This window comes from Colossoma macropomum, unplaced genomic scaffold (genome assembly GCF_904425465.1).
Source record: "Colossoma macropomum unplaced genomic scaffold, Colossoma_macropomum, whole genome shotgun sequence".
Classification (NCBI taxonomy): domain Eukaryota; kingdom Metazoa; phylum Chordata; class Actinopteri; order Characiformes; family Serrasalmidae; genus Colossoma; species Colossoma macropomum.
Window position 1 is genome coordinate 31,488,233 of NW_023494796.1, and position 20,835 is coordinate 31,509,067.

The following is a 20,835-nucleotide window of genomic DNA, read 5'->3' on the forward strand; positions in this document are numbered from 1 at the left end:
CCTATCACCACCACTGTGAATGATTCTGACTCAGCAAGTTTCTCTCATCTAAGCCATTTAATTATGCTGAATTTTTAAAAGATTGGTGGAATTCCCTTTTCATTACAGAACCTCCACATAAAATCTATGTTTCAGGAAAATTCATTGGACCGTTACATTGTGTGGAGGATCTCAAGGCCTTTTAAAAGTTTTTTATGCTTTCAATGTTTCTCTATGGAACCAGAAGCAGTTCTATGGCATCGCTTAGGGCACCTTTTCTAAAAATTGTGTTCTTCTCCATGTTTTCTGTTTCAGATCCGCATATCCCGCAGGACTGCCTGAGGAATTTGCATTTGAAGCTGTTTTTCGGATGGAGGGGAGCACACTGAGTAAAAACTGGAATATTTGGCAAATGCAAGACCAAAATGGCAAAGAGCAGCTTGCGGTCAGGCTGAAGGGACAGGCCTTCTCCCTGGAGTTCTCCTACATAACTGCGGAGAACGGAGCGATGACCGCTCTTTTCCCTTACCTGCCCTTTCTCTTTAATTCTCAGTGGCATAAAATCTTACTGGTTGTGAAAAAAGGCACGGTCACTCTCATACTTGACTGCGTGTTAGTAGACTCCCAGCAGCTGCCCCCTCGGGGGGTGGTCAGTCTGGACGGCTTCACTCATATCGGCAAATTAAAGGACAATCCAGCTATTTCAGTGCCGGTAAGTAGGCCGTCTGCTGAAGCATTTATACCAGTACCAAGGAAAGCTCCCACTGATTCTCCACTAAAAGGGGAACTCCACCAATTTTTCATAATTTCTCCATAATTAAGTGGTTAAGATGTAAACAGAGTAGTTCAGAGTGGTTCTCTGTTCTAGAGAAACTTACTGAGTCAGAACTGTTCACAGTGGTGGTGATAGGAACCAGACGTCCACCACTAAAAGCTCCCTCACAGAAAGTTCCTACATGAAATGGTTATGAATTCACTGCCTGATGACTGAGACTCTGTTTTATGATAGTTTAGAGAACTTAAACTCCATTCATGGTGGAGGGATACATGCAGGGCGCTGTGAGGCAAAATAGTCCCCAAAGAAAACTTCTTATTTCAGATTTTCCACTATTTTCCATCATCAACATTCCATATAAACTCAGAAGACATCTGAACCTTTTAACACCAAACCACTCTGAACCACTCTGTTTACATTTCAATGTCACCTATCTGTGTTAAAAAAGGGTTCCAAAAAAAAGGTTCTGTACAGAGACACTCTTGACGGCTCTTTAAAGAAATATTTCAGCCACTTTTTTGCAGCCATAATACAGAAACGTCCTCTCTTTTTGTCTTAAGATCTGACAGGTCAAGATAAGATTTCTCACTAATTCGTATTACAGAAGCAAAACTGATCTTAATTCAGGAATCTTATCTTATCTTACAGCATCTTATCTAAAAATACAAGATAACTGCATAACGGTCGTAATACAGTGGCAGTGTAGTGACTTTCTGTGAGGGAGCTTTTAGAGGTGGACGTCTGGTTCCTATCACCACCACTGTGAACAATTCTGATTAAATAAGTTTCTCTAGAACAGAGCGTTTCACACCAAACCACTCTGAATGACTTTGTTTACATAGTAACCACTTAATTATGCAGGAATTTTAAAAATTCAGTGGAATCTCCCTTCAGCTTTGCATTGCTTGTACTGCTGTAGGCTGAATAGGTGGATATACAGAACTGTGCAAACGTCTATCAGCAGAAACAACATATAACACTAGAATAAACACAAATAAACATAAATACAGTAAGAAATAACAGCAGTAACTAGTAGTTCTATTATGAGCTGGTCAGAAGAGTGCAGGCCAGGTTCCAGACGTCTCCTCAGTGCCACTCGGACATCGCATAGATTTCCTGGTTTACCACAATCATTTATTACCCAAACCAGGCGTTGGATCATTATTGCAGATAATACTGGGCTTCCCGAGGAGAGGTTTGGAAATGCAAACACACTGAAACACATAAAATCAATACTTGTTGTATTAATATTGTTTGGATTTATTCCAATATTAATGTTATTATGAGAAAATAGATGTGTTACTACTACATTACACAGGTTTCTAAATATAGTTCAAGAGATTTGCACTGGTCTCTGTTTAAATGTGCTGGTTTTTGTGACAACACAAAAAACAATGGATTCCAAATAGGCTGTTTCAGACGAGGGGACTGAATAATATATTTTATAACAATCTTTATATCGACATTGAAATATTTTATTTAAAAATAAAAGCTAGGAAAAATATGGTTTTCCATGAAACAGGCCCATTAAAGAAATATCCTTTAAACGGTTCCTTGTAGAACCTTATTTTCTCCGGTATCACTCTAAAGAAGCCTTTCAGCACCTTTATTTTGAAGAGTGTTGTTTAATAAGGCTGAACGAGGCTTACAGTGGGAGCAGACCGGCAGCCTGTAGCTCTTTAAGTGGAATCTGTGCTTTTCCAGACAAACTTCTGCAGGTATGTGAGAATTGTAGCACAGAGGCTCTAGTCTAATAGATGACCTGCACACAGGACCAGAAGCTCATCTCCCTACAGTACAACTCAAGACCATTTAAAGGGGAATTCCGAACATTTTTCAGAATTTCCACATAATTAAGTGGTTAAAATGTAAACAGAGAGGTTCAGAGTGGTTTGGTGTGAAACGCTCCGTTCTAGAGAAACTTACCGAGTCAGAACTGTTCACAGTGGTGGTGATAGGAACCAGACGTCCACCTCTAAAAGCTCCCTCACAGAAAGTTCCTACATGAAATGGTTAGGAATTCACTGCCTGATGACTGAGACATTGTTTTATGATAGTTTGGAGAACTTAAACTCCATTCATGGTGGAGGGATACATGCAGGGCGCTGTGAGGCAAAATAGTCCCCAAAGAAAACTTCTTATTCCAGATTTTCCACTATTTTCCATCATCAACATTCCATATAGACTCAGAAGACTCGTGTAGGTTCACTGGTGGTTCTGGATAGTAAATAAAATGTCTATATTTGTGTTGTAGTCATGGCAACCCCTGGTTCCTATCACCACCACTGTAAAGACATCTGAACCATTTCACACCAAACCACTCTGAATCACTCTGATTACATCTCACACACTCAATTATGGAGGAATTTTGAGAACTTGGTGAATTTCCCCTTTAAGACTTTAAGCTTGTTTTTACTGGAGATTTTCTGTTAAGGGTTATGAATAATGAGAGTAAACACTGTTAGCGTTAGCCTGCAGGGGCCTGTAGCTAACTTTAGATAAAAATATTGAGAACTTTTAAAACATTTTGCTCTCATTTACGTCTGCTTGAGAAGACTAATCACACAGAACCTTCTAGAGTGAACTGTAGCAACGAAGATACAACATCTGTTCTTTAAGAAGCACGTCGGCCCGCAAAATAGCAGCTAACGAGAAAGACTTCCTGACTTTCTGCATAAAACTTAAATTCATGATAAATTTCAGAACATACCTTGAATTGAATGACAAAAACAAAACTAGTAAATAATGTTTTGCACAATCATTAATCTCATATTTACAGATCTAAAAGACGTTTCTCCTTCAGAATTAGTCACAAGCCATGTAGGAAAAATCCTTAGTGCCACAAAATTAAGCAAAAGCATTACAGTGATTTTGTCACCACTAAGCGGTGTTACTACACAAAAAATGTCATCTTGGCAAGTAAAATTATGGTAAATATGGTCAAGATTTCTAATATTCCTCAAGCTGAGATTGTTGTAAGCTTATTACAAGACTTTTTTTGCTTATTATAGACATTTTTTAAGTATTTTAGACATTTTATTAGGCACAATTCTAACTATATTTGCAGATAGTTTTGCTGTATTTAAGCACATTTCTTCAAGAAAATTATCTGCCAGTGTAGTGAGATGAATAAAGTTAAAATTAGCACAGTAATAATGCTGCTAATGAGTTTTGGTCTCTTCCATTTCAGTTTGAACTGCAGTCAATGCTGATACACTGTGACGTAACAATTCCTCAAAGGGACACCTGTGGACATCTGCCCGCTAGCAGCTCGGTAAGACTCGGCAACACTACTGTCTGCCCCCCCCCCTCTTTTGTAAGATTAAAAACACATTGTTTTTAATCTTACAATTTGTCCCTAAATCAAAGCTAACAGTGTTGTATTGTCGGGCTCTGTCCTGCTTCACTGTAAGGTCGTCTCTCACGTGTCTGTGAAATTTCCCACCAGCTCTGTCAAAGACTGGGTCTCAAATCCAGCCCTAATTCTTTGCATAGTGAATCGTATGGAAGCAGAATGACCCGGTCAGGCCCAGATTACGATCCTCTGATGCTCTGTCAACAAAAACACACCCTCTCCTAATCACACACTGCAAAAAATGACATCACAGCAAGTGAAATTGTCTGAAATCTACTATTTTGCAATTTGAGATTGCTGTAAGCTTATTATAAGATTTCTTAACATATTTCTAGACATTTGTTACTTGTTTTTCATGATTTTAGTGAATCAGATTATCTCACTACACTCACAGATCATTTTGCTTTTTGTTTCAAGCATATTTCTGATTTTAAAAGCAAAATTATCTGCAAAAATGATATCTTAGCAAGTGATACTCTCTTAAATGTAGTCAACACATCTGATATTTCTCATTACGAGACTGTTTTAAGACTATTATAAGATTATTCTGGCTGTTTCTGTACATTTCCATTTGTTTTGAGAAATAATGCAGATAATTTCGCTTATTTCAAGAACTAATGCTTAAAACAAGTGATCTGCCAATGGAATAAAACACTTTATTGTATGGAATTACTTAAAAACAAGTCTCAAAATAAGTTAACCTTTATGTTACCCAGAGCCCACGATTTGCGGGCAAAACGGTAGGTCACTTCTAGCCTTTATAACTTCAGAATGGTTTAAGGTACAAACATGATCCCCATTTCAGGACATTCAGCAGACCCGCCCCTAACAAGCAAGCATGATGTCATCAAGCTGTGATGTCAGCATCAGTGAGTAATTTGGCTTGGAAAATCACCTAAAATCCTGATATTATTGCTCTGCTGTTTGGCCTTCATATTCCAACAAAGGGTTAAAACAGCGACAGCGACACATCAGATCACTCATTAGACTCTGCCTCACCATCCAGAGTGATTTCATCCACCTGTGACCATCAATCAGCCAGAGATCAGCTCCAAAATCACCCAAACCCCACTCACTACTGTTATATTACATCTCTGCTTTTAGCCTTCATATTATAAACAAAGGGTTAAAAATAGCGACATGATTCACACCTCAGAACACTCAGAGGAACCTGACATCACTAGCCAGAGTGAGCGAGACCAGCTCTCCATTTCTAACATCCCACAACCCAGAAATACAGCACCAACACAGACATAACCACTGTAAAACCTGCTATTAGCTCTCTGCTCTAGACTTCTTATGGCAACAAAAGGGTTAAAAACAGCAATGCAAATCACACATCATGGCTCATCAGGACTTACCCTGTGTGTCCAGAGTGACTCTGTGGAGATTTTAGCCGTGATTCAGTCAATAATCCTTTTAATAATTTAATAATTTCCATTTAATAATCTTATAATGTTATTACAACCGTCTCAAAATGAGAAATATTAGAAATATCAACTAGATTCAACCTGAATAACTGACGCATAAAAATCAAATTCATGACCAATTCAAGAATATACAAACAAGAATAAGAATACGAAAGTTTTATATATAAACACAACACAAGAAACTAGTAAATACTTTTTGACACAGCATTATTAGTCTCATTTTTCCAGACCTAAAATTTTGTCTCGGCCAGGACAAAACAATACAGCAAAAGCCACAAGAGGCTCACATTATAGTGATTTTATCACCGCTAAGGGTGTTACTACACAAAAAATGCCATCCTGGCAAGTAAAATGAGTTTTACTTGAGTATAGTTGATATATGTAATATATTTCTCAAGTTAAGCTGTTGTGAGCTTACTATTTTATTTTATTTTTTTTTATCTATTTTACTTATTTTTTTACTTATTTAAAGTAATTTTATGAAATAAAATAATCTCACTACATTTGCTGATAAATTTGCTTTATTCAAGCACATTTTTTAAAACAAGAAAATTGTCTGCCAGTTTAGTAGGATAAATAAAGTCAAAAATGTCTAAGTTAAATAATCTTAGAATGAGTTAAATAATCTTAGAATGAGCTCACAACAATCTCAACATGCGATTTACTAGATATATCAGCTATACTTAAGATCATTTCACTTGCTAAACATTGCTTGCATTTTTTGCAGTGCAGGCACAAAGTGAAGCAGTGTAAACTAGCTGTTACCCGAGATAAAATCACTGTAACGCGCGGCCTCAGGTGGTTTATTCTCAGGTGGTAGGTAAAGCGGTGCAATGTTTAAAAAGCCACTCATGAAGTTTGAGTTTTACATTACGTTTACGTCGCGTCTTCTTCTGTGAGTTTATTGGCTGGTTGTAAAGCAGAAATCTGATTACTGTCTGACTCATGTAAACCTGAAGTTTCCCATTATCTAATTACTCAAGTGCATGTAAACGTGTTGATCGGATTACTGACAAAATCTGATTTTCTGCAGTTATCAGATTATTCAGTGCATGTAAACGCGCTCAGTGTATCCTGGCCTTTAGATTGTGCTGCTGTGGCCAAACAACTCTGGGCTGCTGAATGTTCAGTCGCCCATCGTCATTGTATACTGCAGTGATTTCATGAACGTTTGAACTTTTTGTCATATAAAAATGACCATTCATATAATAATGAACAGAAAAATCAACAATTTTTAATCCTTTAAAATCCAGCCTATTATTTAGTAACTACTGGGGCTTCAATGCAAACTGGCTGAGCTGTTCTTAGGTTATAGAAGTGCGTAATAAAACTTTGGGTCTGCTGGTGGGCATTTCAGGGGTTAATGCAAAAACTTTCGCTCTATAAGTAGTTTACACTTACAAACCACCACTGTGACAACAGTGCTGATCTCTTCAGTATCTTTAAGCAGCTCTTCCCAAACTGGGGCTGAAATTCAAACGTGAAGTGCCTGACGTAGGTATTGAAATAGTGTCTCCTGAACTCAAAGGGTGTGAATTATGTCTAATAAACAGCCATTTGGGATCCAGTCACATGTGCACCATCCATACAGGACAAATACTGAACCTTTTGGGTGCAGAAGCCAGAATGTCAGAACCTAGGGCACTATATAGGACAGAGGGAGCCGTTTGAGATTCAGCCTGAGTTTATATAGCAGCCTGTGTGCATGCTGAGTATTTTACAAACAGATTTTAGGGGAAACTATCAGACAACTTTCCCTTCTGCTCTATTACATACTTTATATGTTTTTACTGCATTAATATCAGATTAATGGGGAATATGATCTCTGTGTTCAACCCTGATACTCACTTCAGCCCTGTTACCCAGTTTTTTTTCCAATTTTTGGTGTTATATCTTTAAACACCTAATTTAGTAGGTTATGTTACCAGAAGTGTCAATTTGGTAATAAGAGTCATTAGTTAAAATTACTAATAAAAGAAAAACTGCAGTATTTTTTGAAGTAATTTATATGACAAATATAGAAAACAAAAAAAAACCTTTAGATTTGTATTATTTTACTTTTATTTTATTTTGTACATCTCCCTAAAAATTGCTAACAATACAAAAAAATATTTAGATAGTCTTGATCAGCCCATCAGAAAGAGTTACGTGTATTAAAATAAGAACAGCAGCCGCGGAGCTGATTTGGTTAAACAAGGGACTAGATTTACTAAAACTTCCAAAAAAAACTTGCTACTTTATACAACCCCATTAACAAAAAAGTTGGGATGCTGTGTAAAATGTAAACAAAAACAAAATGCAATGTGCAAAGTGCAAATCACCACTCTGTGAAAGACTGCACCATCAAATAGTGAAACAATTCAAGAATAACGTTTCTCAACGTAAAATAGCAAAGAACTTTTGCTTTTCATCATCTATGGTACAAAATATCATTAAAAGATTCAGAGAATCTGGAGAAATCTCTGTATGTAAGGGACGAGGCCAAAAACCAGTATTTGCTGGTCGTGATCTTTGGGCCCTCAGGCAGCACTGCATTAAAAACAGACATGATTCTGTAGTGGAAATCACTGCATGGGCTCAGAAACACTTCTGAAAAACACTGTCTGTGAAAACAGTTCATTACTGCATCCACAAATGCAAGTTAAAACTCTAAAATGCAAAGAAGAAACCAAATATAAACAGGATCCAGAAACGCCGCCGACTTCTCTGGGCCTGAGCTCATTTTTTTATTAAAAAAGAATCCGGGTGCTAAACTGACCTGCCTGCAGTCCAGACCTGTCACCACTGATGACATTTTGCACATTATGAAATGAAAATTACGACAAATGAGCCCTCGAACTGATGAGCAGCTGAAATCCTGTATCAAACAAGAACAGGAAAACATTTCACTTTCTAAACTACAGCAGTGTCTCCTCAGTTCCCAAACACTTACAGAGTGTTGTTAAAGAAGAGGTGATGAAGCACAGTGGTAAACAGGCCCCTGTCCCAACTTTTTTGGAACGTGTTGTTGGCATCAAATTCAAAATGGGCAAATATTTTTCAAAAAACAATACAATTTCTCATTTTCATTTGATATGTTTGTCTTTGTAGTACTTTAAAAATATGGTTTACATGATTTGCACATCATTGCATCCTATTTTTATTTACAATCTGCACAGCGTCCCAACTTTTTTGGAAATGGGGTTGTACATAAACAGACTATAAATAAATAAATAAATAAATAAATACAATATCTTCTGTAGCACAGCAGCAAGCTAACCGGTGGTGACACAGACATTAGCAGCCTAAGATGGTTCTTCAAGGGACAGCAGTTCCATTTAGAGCCAAGAACACTCAAAGAACCATCTGTATGTTTAAATGGTTATTCGCATGGTAAAATGGGTCAGCAGATTGAGGGAGAATGCGTTGTATAGGGTTCTGTGTAGCACCAAAAAGGGTTCTGCTATTGTTACAAGCTTGACATTATTATGATATAACCCTTTTTGGTGCTATATAGAACCATTTTTAAAACGTTGCTATATGGAACCATATATAACACACTCTCCATCAATCTGAAGAATCGTTTCACCATGCAGAGAACCATCTAAGCATGCAGATGATTCTTTGAGTGTTCATGGTTTTAAACAGGACCATTGTCTGGCAGACATTCTAAAGAGGTTCTAGAGGGAGTGAATATACAGCGGGGAACTAGACAATAACAGTTTTTCATCACTCAGGATGATGACAGGAGCGAATGGATTTAATCAATGTGCTCTAATCAATGGGAAATTCCACCTATTTTTCAACATTTCTGCACAATTCAGACACTGAGATGTACCAGTTATTCCACCACTTCTCTAGAGAGGAGCATTTTACACCAAACCATCCCGTTTACATCTTAAAGGAGAACTCCACCAATTTTTCAAAATTTCTGTATTAGTAAGTGTTTAAGATGTAAAAAGAGTCATTCAGAGTGGTTTGGTGTGAAACGCTCCGTTCTAGATAAGCTTACAGAGTCAGAACTGTTCACAGTGGTGGTGATAGGAACCAGACGTCCACCTCTAAAAGCTCCCTCACAGAAAGTTACTACATGAAATGGTTATGAATTCACTGCCTGATGACTGAGACACTGTTTTATGGTAGATTTAGGTCTTAAAAACCAATCATGGTGGAGGGATACATAATATGTAGTGCGCTGTGAGGCAAAATAGTCCAGATTTTCCACTATCTTCCACCATCAACATACCATATATACCTCAGAAGAGGCGTGTAGGTTTACTGGTGCTTTTGGATAGTAAATAATGGTTATAATTGTGTTTTAGCTTTATCTACTGTATAGAATCTCAGTGACTGAAATGCAGAAATTTCGCTTTAATTCCCCTTTAACCCACATCCCACGGTCAGTCGTGAGGGAATGTAGGAGAGCACTGCTTAGGGACCCTGTGGAATGGAGTTAAATATGTGAAAACTACTGAACCTCCGGCTAGTGTACTTGATTTGAAAGAAGAGGTCAGTTTGGGACACAGCCACGCCCTCATGCCCACTCATTTCCTCCCACTCATGAATATTCATGAGGGCCCCGTGATTATGGTGGCCCTTGACTAACAGTGAGTTGAATCGGGTTTGGTTGGGTGGTCTGGTCGGGGGTCCATCTGCCCAGCTCAGACCCAGACAGCGGAGCGTTTTAGTGCCGGGAAGATGACGATGGCTCGCGCCTGGAGTCTGCGCGGGCTGCTTCTGTTGGGAATAGCGCTCATCACCTCAGCTCAGGTAAACTCACCTTCTGCGCTCTCCTCTGCTTTTCCACAGACAGACGGAGCCGAGTTTGGGGTAAATATGCATGCTTTGCCTTCGTTTCTCGACTTATTTTGGAGGAGAGTCCTTTAGAAGGTCCTGCTTAAAGGGGAACTCCACCGAGTTCGCAAAATTCCCGCATAATTCAGTGTTTCTTTGAGTGGTTTGGTGTGAAACAGTGTCTTTCTGTGAGGGAGCTTTTAGAGGTGGACGTCTGGTTCCTATCACCACCACTGTGAACAATCCTGACTCGGTAAGGTTATCTAGCGTTTCACACCAAACCACTCTGAGTGACTCTGTTTACATCTTAACCATTTCATTAAAGTGGGAATTTTGAAAAAGTCGGCGAAATTCCCTTTTATTAACGCTAATGCTAAAGTAGCCTTCATAAATAAGCATGATAACTAGCTAATTTAGTTCTGCGAGCTAACCAAGCTAATTTACCTCATAACTACATGCCGGTGCACGCGACCGAGAAAAAACCGCGTTTTTTCGAACAAAACGCATATTTTTCTCGACTTTTCATTATTAAACCATCATTTACCCCGTTTTTAGAGTGGCTACAGATTATATAGATATAATTAATTCGTCTTTTTTCAAGAAAAGAAAAGAAACTCGGAGTAACGTTAATGTAGCAAACGAACTGAGGAAATCCCTGACTCCTGTAGTCAGAATTACTTAAAAAGGAACCCTTTTCAGCTTCGTCTTCAGTCCTTAGAAAAATAAAAAAGGTGGGGTTTACTTTGTTCATCTTTTCACAAGGCTGAACTTGGCTTCGTGTTCGACTTTTCCGGTCCACCTTAAATGGTGCAGCAGTTACCTTAGAGGTGCGCCGGCGCCACAAAGTAATGCAGCGCCATTTAAGGTGGAACGGAAAAGTTGACTACGAAGCAGAGACAAATCTGAGCTTCATCCTCTTTTCCACAAAGCTCTGCGAAAAAACACTGTTTATTTTTGGTTGTCCGGTTTTTAATAAGTGTTAATTGCGACTTAAATCCTGATGAAAATACAGAGCTTCGGTTCAGGACGAATCCGAAACCGTTTCTGTGAGCAGAGTTTGTTTTTACAGCCTTAGCGCTGTTTAAGATGCTAATTTAACAAATTCACACTCCTCAAAGTCAGACTCCTTCCTGGATTACACACTCCTCCGGTAAAATGTCCCCCAGAACGATTACGAGGAAAAAGCACGGAGTCGAAGAGTCGACTCCAAGCATTTCGACTCTCGGAGTCGTTGGCCAAGAGTCGACTCTGGCTAACAGACCAGTTAGATTCGGAGAATCGACTCTCTGGGAATCGACTCCCATTACTACCTTCAATAGTGTTATTTTTAAGCATGCCTGCCAACTTGCTTTGTGGTAGTCTGTTAGTTTAGTCAGATAACAGACCTGACCTGCCACTGGATTTTCAGTAGGGGTGATTTCTATTCTAAATCCAAATAAACAGGACTATTTATGCTGTTGTATTTGTTCACTGTTCTTTATGTGCTGACGATATGGTCAGAAATGAATATTGTGACATTATTTAACATGATAACGATAAAATATTGTTATATTGCCTACTCCACTGGCTGTCAAGTGCGAGCATCTGCGTCCTACTGCACTATGCATGCGATACTAATGATGCTGTACACTATTAAGTATGCTAGAATGCGGTTTGGGACGCTTCTTCTTCCCCTGACTTGCACTAGGCCTGCTCGCAGCAGGTAAAGTCTTCATCAGCACATGACAGTAACGCAAACTTTTGGTTCCTAGCAGAGGAACGGAGGACCAGCTGGCCCACCAGGACCTGCTGGAGTCCCGGGAATCGATGGAATTTCTGTGAGTTCATTGCTCTGTGTTCTACTGCTACTCCACTTTAAAGAGTGATTCAGAGTGTTTTGATGTGAAATGGTTCAGATGTCTTTACAGTGGTGGTGATAGGAACCAGGGGTCGCCATGACTACAACACAAATATAGACATTTTATTTACTATCTCAAACTGTTTTTGGGGACTATTTTGCCTCACAACAACCTGCATATTATGTATCCCTTCACCATGAGTGGATTTTAAGGCCAAAATCTTCTCAAATCTATCGTAAAACAGTGTCTCAGTCATCAGGCAGTGAATTCATAACCATTTCATGTAGTAACTTTCTGTGAGGGAGCTTTTAGAGGTGGACGTCTGGTTCCTATCACCACCACTGTGAACAGTTCTAACTGTAAGCTTATCTAGAACGGAGCATTTCACACCAAACCACTCTGAACGACTTTGTTTACATCTTAAAAGTTTAATTATGTGGACATATTTTTGAAAAATCAGTAAAATTCCTCTTTGATCAGTGACCTACTGTGCATAACTAGACACAACCCACTTTAATCAACTACTATGAATGTTTTTTCAGGGGGAGAGAGGTGAAGATGGAGAAGATGGCTCAGCTGTGAGTACCAGCACTAACTAAACACTTTAGTTCTCTTCAAGTTGTTCTTTTATGTTCTTTCAAAAAGACTATCGGCAGCAAAATCCCCAGCACTGAGTGAAAACAGTTCATTTGGACCCGTCTTGACTGTAGCTGATTCTTTAAGGGTTCTTTAGTAAAGACAGTGGTTCGTGTAGAACCATGAACACTCAAAGAACCATTTGCATGCTTAAATGGTTCTCTGCATGGTGAAACGGTTCTCCAGATTAATGTTGTGTATGGTTCAGAACCTTTGTATGGTATAGCACCAAAAAGGGTTATGCTATTGTTACGATGTCAAGCGTGTAACAATAAATGAAACCTTTTTGGTGCCATGTAAAACCATATACAGCACATTCTGCATTTGAAGAACTGTTTCACCATGCAAAGAACCATTTAAGCGTGCAAATGGTACTTTAAGTGTCCATGATGCTATACAGAACCACTGTCTTTACTAAAGAACCCTTAAAGAACCATGTTTAAGAGTGTGTAATACATACAGGTGGCCTGATATCACTTTTTCTTTTCTGGTATTGATATTTAAACCAAGCCAATCTGGATCCAGTGTTTCCTCTTTAACCTCTAAGCTTTACAATGAGTTGTTTTCAATTGAGTCACGTCGGTTCAACTGCTTTATTTAACTCTGGTTAATTTTTTTTATATTACTTTGGTCTGTTTTAATTTTTGTTTTACATTCATTATTCTTTTTATTAGTTTTATTATGAATATTTTTATTGTTTTATGCCTATTTGGTTTGTCATTCATTCAAAAGATGGCAGAAATTATATGATTGTAAAGTGTGTTTATTTTGCTAAAATTACATATTTAAACACTGTATTATTGCTTTGTGTGTGACCCTTACAGAAGCCTTGTTTTGTATTGTTTATTTTGTGGACAGAGTCAGTAATATAAAACAGAAGCATAGTGTGATACGTCAGTAAAGGGAACATTGAGTGGTTGTTTATAACGATGTGCATGTCAGATAAGTACTTCCACTTTTGTGCACAAATTAGTATTACTGTGATCTTCTGATTTTACTCTAATATATAATAATAGTTGTGGTTATTTAACCTCAAATCAAGGGTTTTTTCATGGTAAACTACTGCGCTCTAATTTGCTTTATTTTGGCAGTTTTGTTGAGTTATTCTGATTTGACTATTTTTTTATTTTACTATTATGATTATTTTTTTGAATTATTTTTAAGATTTGATGTGTTTTTTCGGTTCCTATTTCCGGTATTGGCTTGGCGGCACTGTAAATGAGGGTCACGCCCACTGTACTCCAGGGTTAAATAAAAATTTGATTTACTGATTAATTGATTAAAATGAGAATCTAAAAATAGGTGATCACGCTCAGCTTACTGAAACACTCATCTGCCCCACAGGAGGAAACGTACACAATGTGTTCGCAGTTTCATGACAGATTTGTTACAGGATCATATCACATTTTTTCCCTCTGATATCCAGAAACATTCTTAACTTAAATTAACGTAAAAACATTTTTTTCGACATCAGTTTGGACTGTTTCTGCCATTCATCGTGAAAATCTAAAACAGTGCAAATTCTCGAATTATGTAAAAAAAGTGAAAAAAATGACAAAAATAGAGATAAAAGCTTTTGCATAAAAAACGACGACATACTATCTCTAATAACGAGAGGCAAGATCAATAATAATATAATAATTTGGCAGTTTTAAGGTGTTAGTTCACCGCTTTGTGCTGTACAGTAACTCACACATTGTTTCACACTGCAGGGACCCGACGGCGAACCTGGAAAACCGGGATCGGCGGGACTTCCCGGACTGCCTGGAGCTGATGTGAGTGCTTTGCTGCTAATTTCCTTTTAGGGTTGATGGCACTAAAGCTCTGTTTTTACTGTCATATAATAGGCTTTAATCAAAAGGACAGAGGGACGCTGACTGAGGGTTTTGTTGTGTGTGCGTGGGCATGGTGGGGGGGGGGCTGGTGGTCCTCTACAAATGGGCCAAAAATGCAGGGAATTTCACATGCTGGACTGAAGTAATGAACCCAGGAAGAGCTTCCTCCCTCAGACAACAGTCTTTTTGTCTGAGCTTGAAGACCTGGAGCTCTGGACTTAATTAAAGTCCTCTCTCTGTGAAAAAGGTAGAACGGGTTAAGAAAATAAAGCCTTTCTGCCCTCAGCAGCGAAAACAGACAGGTGCTAATGTTCAGGCACTGAAGGAAGGCTCCACGCAAGTTCCACGTTCAAATAATAGAAAGTCTTATGGGCGCCTGGGTCATGTGACATGTTTTGTTGCTTTTCTGAGTGTAAATAAGTGAACAAGTCCTCTAAAGACAGCTCATTTTTATTCACAATTACTGTTTATTTGATAAATTTTAATATAAGAAGAAAAAATATGGGATAAAATGTGGCAAAAGTTATGGCACATTCATTTTTTCCCATTATGTTGAATCAGAATTTATGCAGTAAAATTTTAAATGCATTCTCTGTAGAGGGTTTATTAACTTATAATGCATTTTTGTTCGTGCTAATGATGTTTCGAATTAGATTTAGTTATGTTTTTACCACTTATTATCTGCAATGTTCTTATTTTTTAAAAGTGTGGTTAGTTTTACTCCACATTTTTATATTGTTTTTTTTTTGTCTAATTTGTGCATAAAGCACCTTGAAACTTTAAAATAAAAACGAAAGGTGCTACATAAATGAAGATTATTATTATTATTATACTCCGAAAATGAACAAAACATGGCATTCAGTGGGTCATTCCAACTTTTCTGCAGGACTGTATGACAACACGATTTCGTCTTTTAGTTGACTTACTTTTGGCTGTTATTGTGTTGATGTTAGATGCTCTCTGACATAAAATCTGTCGTTTTTACACTTTCTCGAATGGGTAAAATCAAGGGTAAAATCAAACAGAGTGAACGCTGATCTGTTCCCTGACGTTTTTGCGCTGTGGACAGATCCCTCGAGGGTATCTTTCCCATCTCTAAGTTCATGAAATCAGGTTTTGGCGGGTGACTGAGAGAGACGAGTGAGGGTTTTTGTGAGCAGTGAACACAGAGGACGCCTCTCTTTGGAAATCCTCAGCCTGGTGTGGAATGATGGGTGTGAAAGTGGCTTGTTTGAGAAGGTCAGATGGCAGGTAGCTGAACTGCCTGTGATATTCAGACTGCTGCATGTTTGCTCATGGATAGTTGGTGTGCTGGGTGAGGATCTGCAGTTCTTTTCTTTTCTCATTTTACAAATACCATTGCATGACTTCCAGAAGAAAGGACAGATTAATAAAAGCATAAATAAACATAACCAAAGAGGAGATAATCTAGGAGATAATCTAGTATCCAACTGCTAACAGGACCATTTTACAAACATCGAGGGTTACACAGAAACACATAATATAGATGTGCATACAAATCACCTTTTATATGTCGCTGCGGTTGGAAGAAAACCTTGTATCTCCAAAATGGTAACTTTACAGGAGAAGAAAAAACAAACTCTACTTTTAGTGTAAGTCAATGGGACCAGACTTTTCTCCAAGTAATTCTGGGCCGTTTCTTCTGGTCCGCTCATCATGAAATTCACACGCAAAGTAAAGAGGAACAGGCATTTTCAGATTGTCAAAAAATTGAAAAACGGAGAGATATGAAGTTTTGTTCTGACAGCAGCGATATTCTCTTGGGCCACGTTCACATTACCAGGCTGAAGTGGCACAAATCCGATTTTTCGCCCTAATGTGACTCAGATCTGATGTTTTCAGAGCTGTGTGGACACAAATCTGATCTTTTCAAATCCGACCTGAGCCACTTTCATATGTGGTCCTAGATCTGATACGTATCCAATTCGTGGCCATGCAACCTTAATGTGACGCTCAGATCAGAATCCATGTGCTTTTTCTCCACTGCATGTGTGCCATCATTCAGCGTTACCATGGCAGCAGCGCCAAACAGACATTAAAGCCTGTAAACGGTGGAAAAGCAGCTCATCTCACCTTTTTCTCCTTCGTCTCGCTCTAATAATGAAGCTGAGAGCTGATCAGAGTTAATGATCTTCTCAGCGAAGCTCGTTCTGCTCGTTAGTTTGTGCTGATGATGAATGTGATTCATTCACGTGACGTTACTGAGTAGGATGAGCTCATGAGGGTCATTTCAGGACGCCGGTTCGTCACACTAATGACAGATTTGAATCACTGACCTAAACGAGTGTGAACCATCATGACAGAGAGATCGGATTTGAGCAAAAAATCAGATTTTCAGATTGAAGTAACGAGGTCTGTAATGTGAACGTAGCCTAAACTGCTTGTGTTTGTTGCCCTAATGGGGTATTTTAAGATCCATTTGCCCCAGTATTTTGTAGAGTGTTCCATCCTCAGTTGTAACATAAATGTAAGTCTTTCTGTTGAGTAAATTTCATTGAAAATTTTAGGCCATTGTTTTTTGTTGGGGGGTCCTGCTGCTTCCACTTTCTTGTTATGGTCTTTACTGACTACCAATAAAACAGGGTGATTCAAAAAGATTCATCCAATTTCAAAATGATTGATTTCCCTTGTAAATCATTACAGATCAGTGCAGTAAACTGTAAATCGTTTAAGGAGCATAAAGTTTATTATGTAATTGTACAAGGTCTCAGTATGAACCTCCTCCAGCTGTACAGACAACATCAACACCACAGTCAAACTCATCCCATACTGGATTGAGCATGTCGGGTGTCGCTGCACTCACGGCTCTTTCAGTGCGATTTCGGAGATCATCCAGTGTTGTGGAACCAACGACGAACGCTCTGAGCTGTTGGAGCTTCACTGACCACGGAAATCACAGTTATGACTGATTCACTCTTATTGAAGTGGAGAACGTAGAACGCTTTCTGCTCAGGGGTCTGAAGGGAGCCAGTCAGAAACTCTATGACCCCCTCTTTCAGTTGGATTGTGATTGGTTCCTAGGTGCCTCACGGTTGGAAAAATATGGCTCTTTGAAATCAGATTAACTTTTTTGAATCACCCTGTAGTTTAAGCATGTATTTATCATTCTTCCCTACTAACTGGAGTAATTTCCCAAAAACCCACCATGGTTTCACCCATAAAAACTCATAAGAAATTCCAAATAAGTCTCCAGTAGCGTTTCCAGTCTCTTGCCAAAAAGACAGAATTAATGGCCAGCCCCTAAAAATATGAAGATTATCAGCCATTTAAGTACCGCACCGTCTCCGACACTGTAGGATCTGCAGTTCTGTAGGACCTTCCTGTTCAGCCCGTTTTGTCTAGGTTTATTTAGCATGGCATAACTTTACCGTGGATGTTAGAAGAAGGAGGAAAATCGATATGACATTGTATCGTAATATTTTGGGCAAAATAAGTAGTATTGATACACGGTGACATGAATAGCATCATGTTATCTTTTCATTGTCAACCTTTTCTAGATCACCATACCGGTACTGGCGCACTACCATCGAAGCGTTCACATCGAGTCTTCAGCAATACGGTGATGCAGTGCACCGTTAGGAAGCTGAAATCTCAGGATTTGATTCCCACAAACCATTTTATGATCCGTTACTCACAGCAGTTGCGATCGCCTCATTTACAGGATCGGCACCGAATGAGCAAACGCTAACAAACCTGTGTGTCCTCACCTTCAGAGCCTCACCGCCTCCACAGAGACACTATAATCCACAACAGGTGGTCTGATAACACGGCAAGAGTCAGAGATCAGTTTAGAGATCTATGAGTCAGGAGGAAATAAAGTCCTCCGTTCTAGACTCTGTTACTCTGTAATTCAGTCAGTAATTCATACAGTTATTCTGACTGTTGAGAGTGTTTCCTCTCAAACGAGACCGAGATCAGAACTGTAGCCCAGAGTATGAGGGAACAGCGCCCCCTTCACTTTGGGTATAAAATGGGGCGACAGTTAACAGGTAATATTGTACATATAATAATTAAATTGGTAAACTAACTAAATAAATACGGATATTATATATAATATGAAAGCGCAGTGTTTTAAGACATTTTCACGATATACAATATGCATCATGATATTTAGTTTTCCTGACGTTTGACAAGTTGGACCAGACAAAAGTGAAACCAGTAGTACATTTACAAAATAAATGTAATTTTTCATGATAGCGTTGAAATATTTTTATGATGCCTACCTTATTAATAATTATGCACTGAAAAAAGTGGAACAAACATGGCAGCTTAATTTCTGCATTGAGATAACAAAAAAAGTTGCATGCAAAAGTTTTGGCGCCCCGGTCAAGTGACATGATTTGTCATTTTCTAAGTGCAAATAAGTAAACATCTTCTACAGAGACACACTTTTCCACAATTTAATGCATAATTACGGTTTATTTGCTAAAGTTAATCTACTGGGGAAAATATATGACATAAAATGTGGCTTGTGCAAAAGTCATGGCGCATTCATTTTTTTCCCATTATGCAGTACTCAGCAAATAATCGATATCCTCAGTGTTGACGATATCCACAATGCTCACAAAAGCTTATGATGGAATCTATAATGATAGAGATGACGTATTGTTTCCTGTTTGGGTCTTTAGGTTGCTTAATAGGTTGTTACTTTAATTTAATGATGCTTCTGATTGTCTCAAGCCATCTGATAGTGGTCATCCTATAAGTCTTTTACCTTCAAAAAAGAAACAGTGGTGCTATATTTAAAAAAAAAACTATCAAAGAACTGTGAACTCAGTAATTTTTATTGAATATTTGGCACTGAATCCAGGTAAACTGACTAATTTTGCTCTATTTATAATGAAACATGCAGTTGGTCAGTGTCTACAAGCACTGACGATATACACAATATGCTCAGGAAAGCAAGTTGTGTTGTATTATAACATAATTTATGGTGATACTGATATATATTGTCATATTACCCAGCCTTGGTTCCAAGCATAATTGTCTTTTCCAGTGAACTGGTTGATTTTCCAAAAGGAGCTTCAGGTTAGTTCTCTAGACTTCGAGTGAGACGTGAGGCTTCGTTTGGTGAAGAATCTATTTGTTTTCTTTGCTGTTCAAGCTTCTCTCAAAAGTCCTCAGTCTGTCCAGCTTTCATATTCATAACCACAGAACCACAGCCTGGCCAGTTCTGATCTTTCTTTGTATACTCCTTTAAAAATGGTTCTTCAAGGGCTTTTCAGTAAAGTCAGTGATTCTATATAGAACCATGAACACGCAAACAACCATTTGCATTTACATTTTGACAGTGTTCTTCAGATTGATGGAGAAGGTTTTATTTACACCGATCAGGCGTAACACCTCCTTGTTTCTCTGCTCATTGTCCATTTTATCAGCTCCACTTACTATATAGGTGCACTTTGTAGTTCTACAGTTACAGACTGTAGTCCATCTGTTTCTCTGATACTTTGTTAGCCCCCTTTTACCCTGTTCTTCAGTGGTCAGGACCCCATGGACCCTCACAGAGCAGGTACTGTTCGGGTGGTGGATCATTCTCAGCACTGCAGTAACACTGACATGGTGGTGGTGTGTTATTGTGTGTTGCGCTGGTCTGAGTGGATCAGACACAGCAGTGCTGCTGGAGTTTTAAACACCTCAGTGTCGCTGCTGGACTGAGAATAGTCCACCAACCAAAAATATCCAGCCAACAGTGTCCTGTGGGCAGCGTCCTGTGACCACTGATGAAGGACTAGAGGATGACCAACACAAACTGTGCAGCAGCAGATGAGCTATCGCCTCTGACTTTACATCTACAAGGTGGACTGACAAGGTAGGAGTGTCTAATACAGTGGACAGTGAGTGGACACAGTGTTTAAAAACTCCAGCACCACCCAAATAGTACCTGCTCTGTGAGGGTCCATGGGGGTCCTGACCACTGAAGAACAGGGTAAAAGGGGGCTAACAAAGTATCAGAGAAACAGATGGACTACAGTCTGTAACTGTAGAACTACAAAGTGCACCTATATAGTAAGTGGAGCTGATAAAATGGACAATGAGCGTAGAAACAAGGAGGTGGTCATAATGTTATGCCTGATCGGTGTATATACAAGCTTGAAATCATAACAATATCAGAACCCTTTTTGGTGCTGTATAGAACCCTTATCAAAAAGATTCTATATAGAATCAAATACAGCACGCTCTTCGTCGATCT

General features: G+C 38.7%; 1 protein-coding gene across 1 annotated transcript in view; it reads left to right on the top strand.

The window, feature by feature from the left end:
- The window catches only part of col9a1b (collagen, type IX, alpha 1b), a 70,975-nt gene that overhangs the window by 2,885 nt on the left and 47,255 nt on the right, over window positions 1–20,835 (top strand). The window contains exons 4-9 of the mRNA XM_036583440.1: window positions 295–691; window positions 3,945–4,038; window positions 11,364–11,371; window positions 12,064–12,129; window positions 12,693–12,728; window positions 14,499–14,561. Of these exons, the coding sequence (XP_036439333.1) occupies window positions 295–691; window positions 3,945–4,038; window positions 11,364–11,371; window positions 12,064–12,129; window positions 12,693–12,728; window positions 14,499–14,561 (664 nt within the window). The remainder of the gene's footprint in view (window positions 1–294; window positions 692–3,944; window positions 4,039–11,363; window positions 11,372–12,063; window positions 12,130–12,692; window positions 12,729–14,498; window positions 14,562–20,835) is intronic.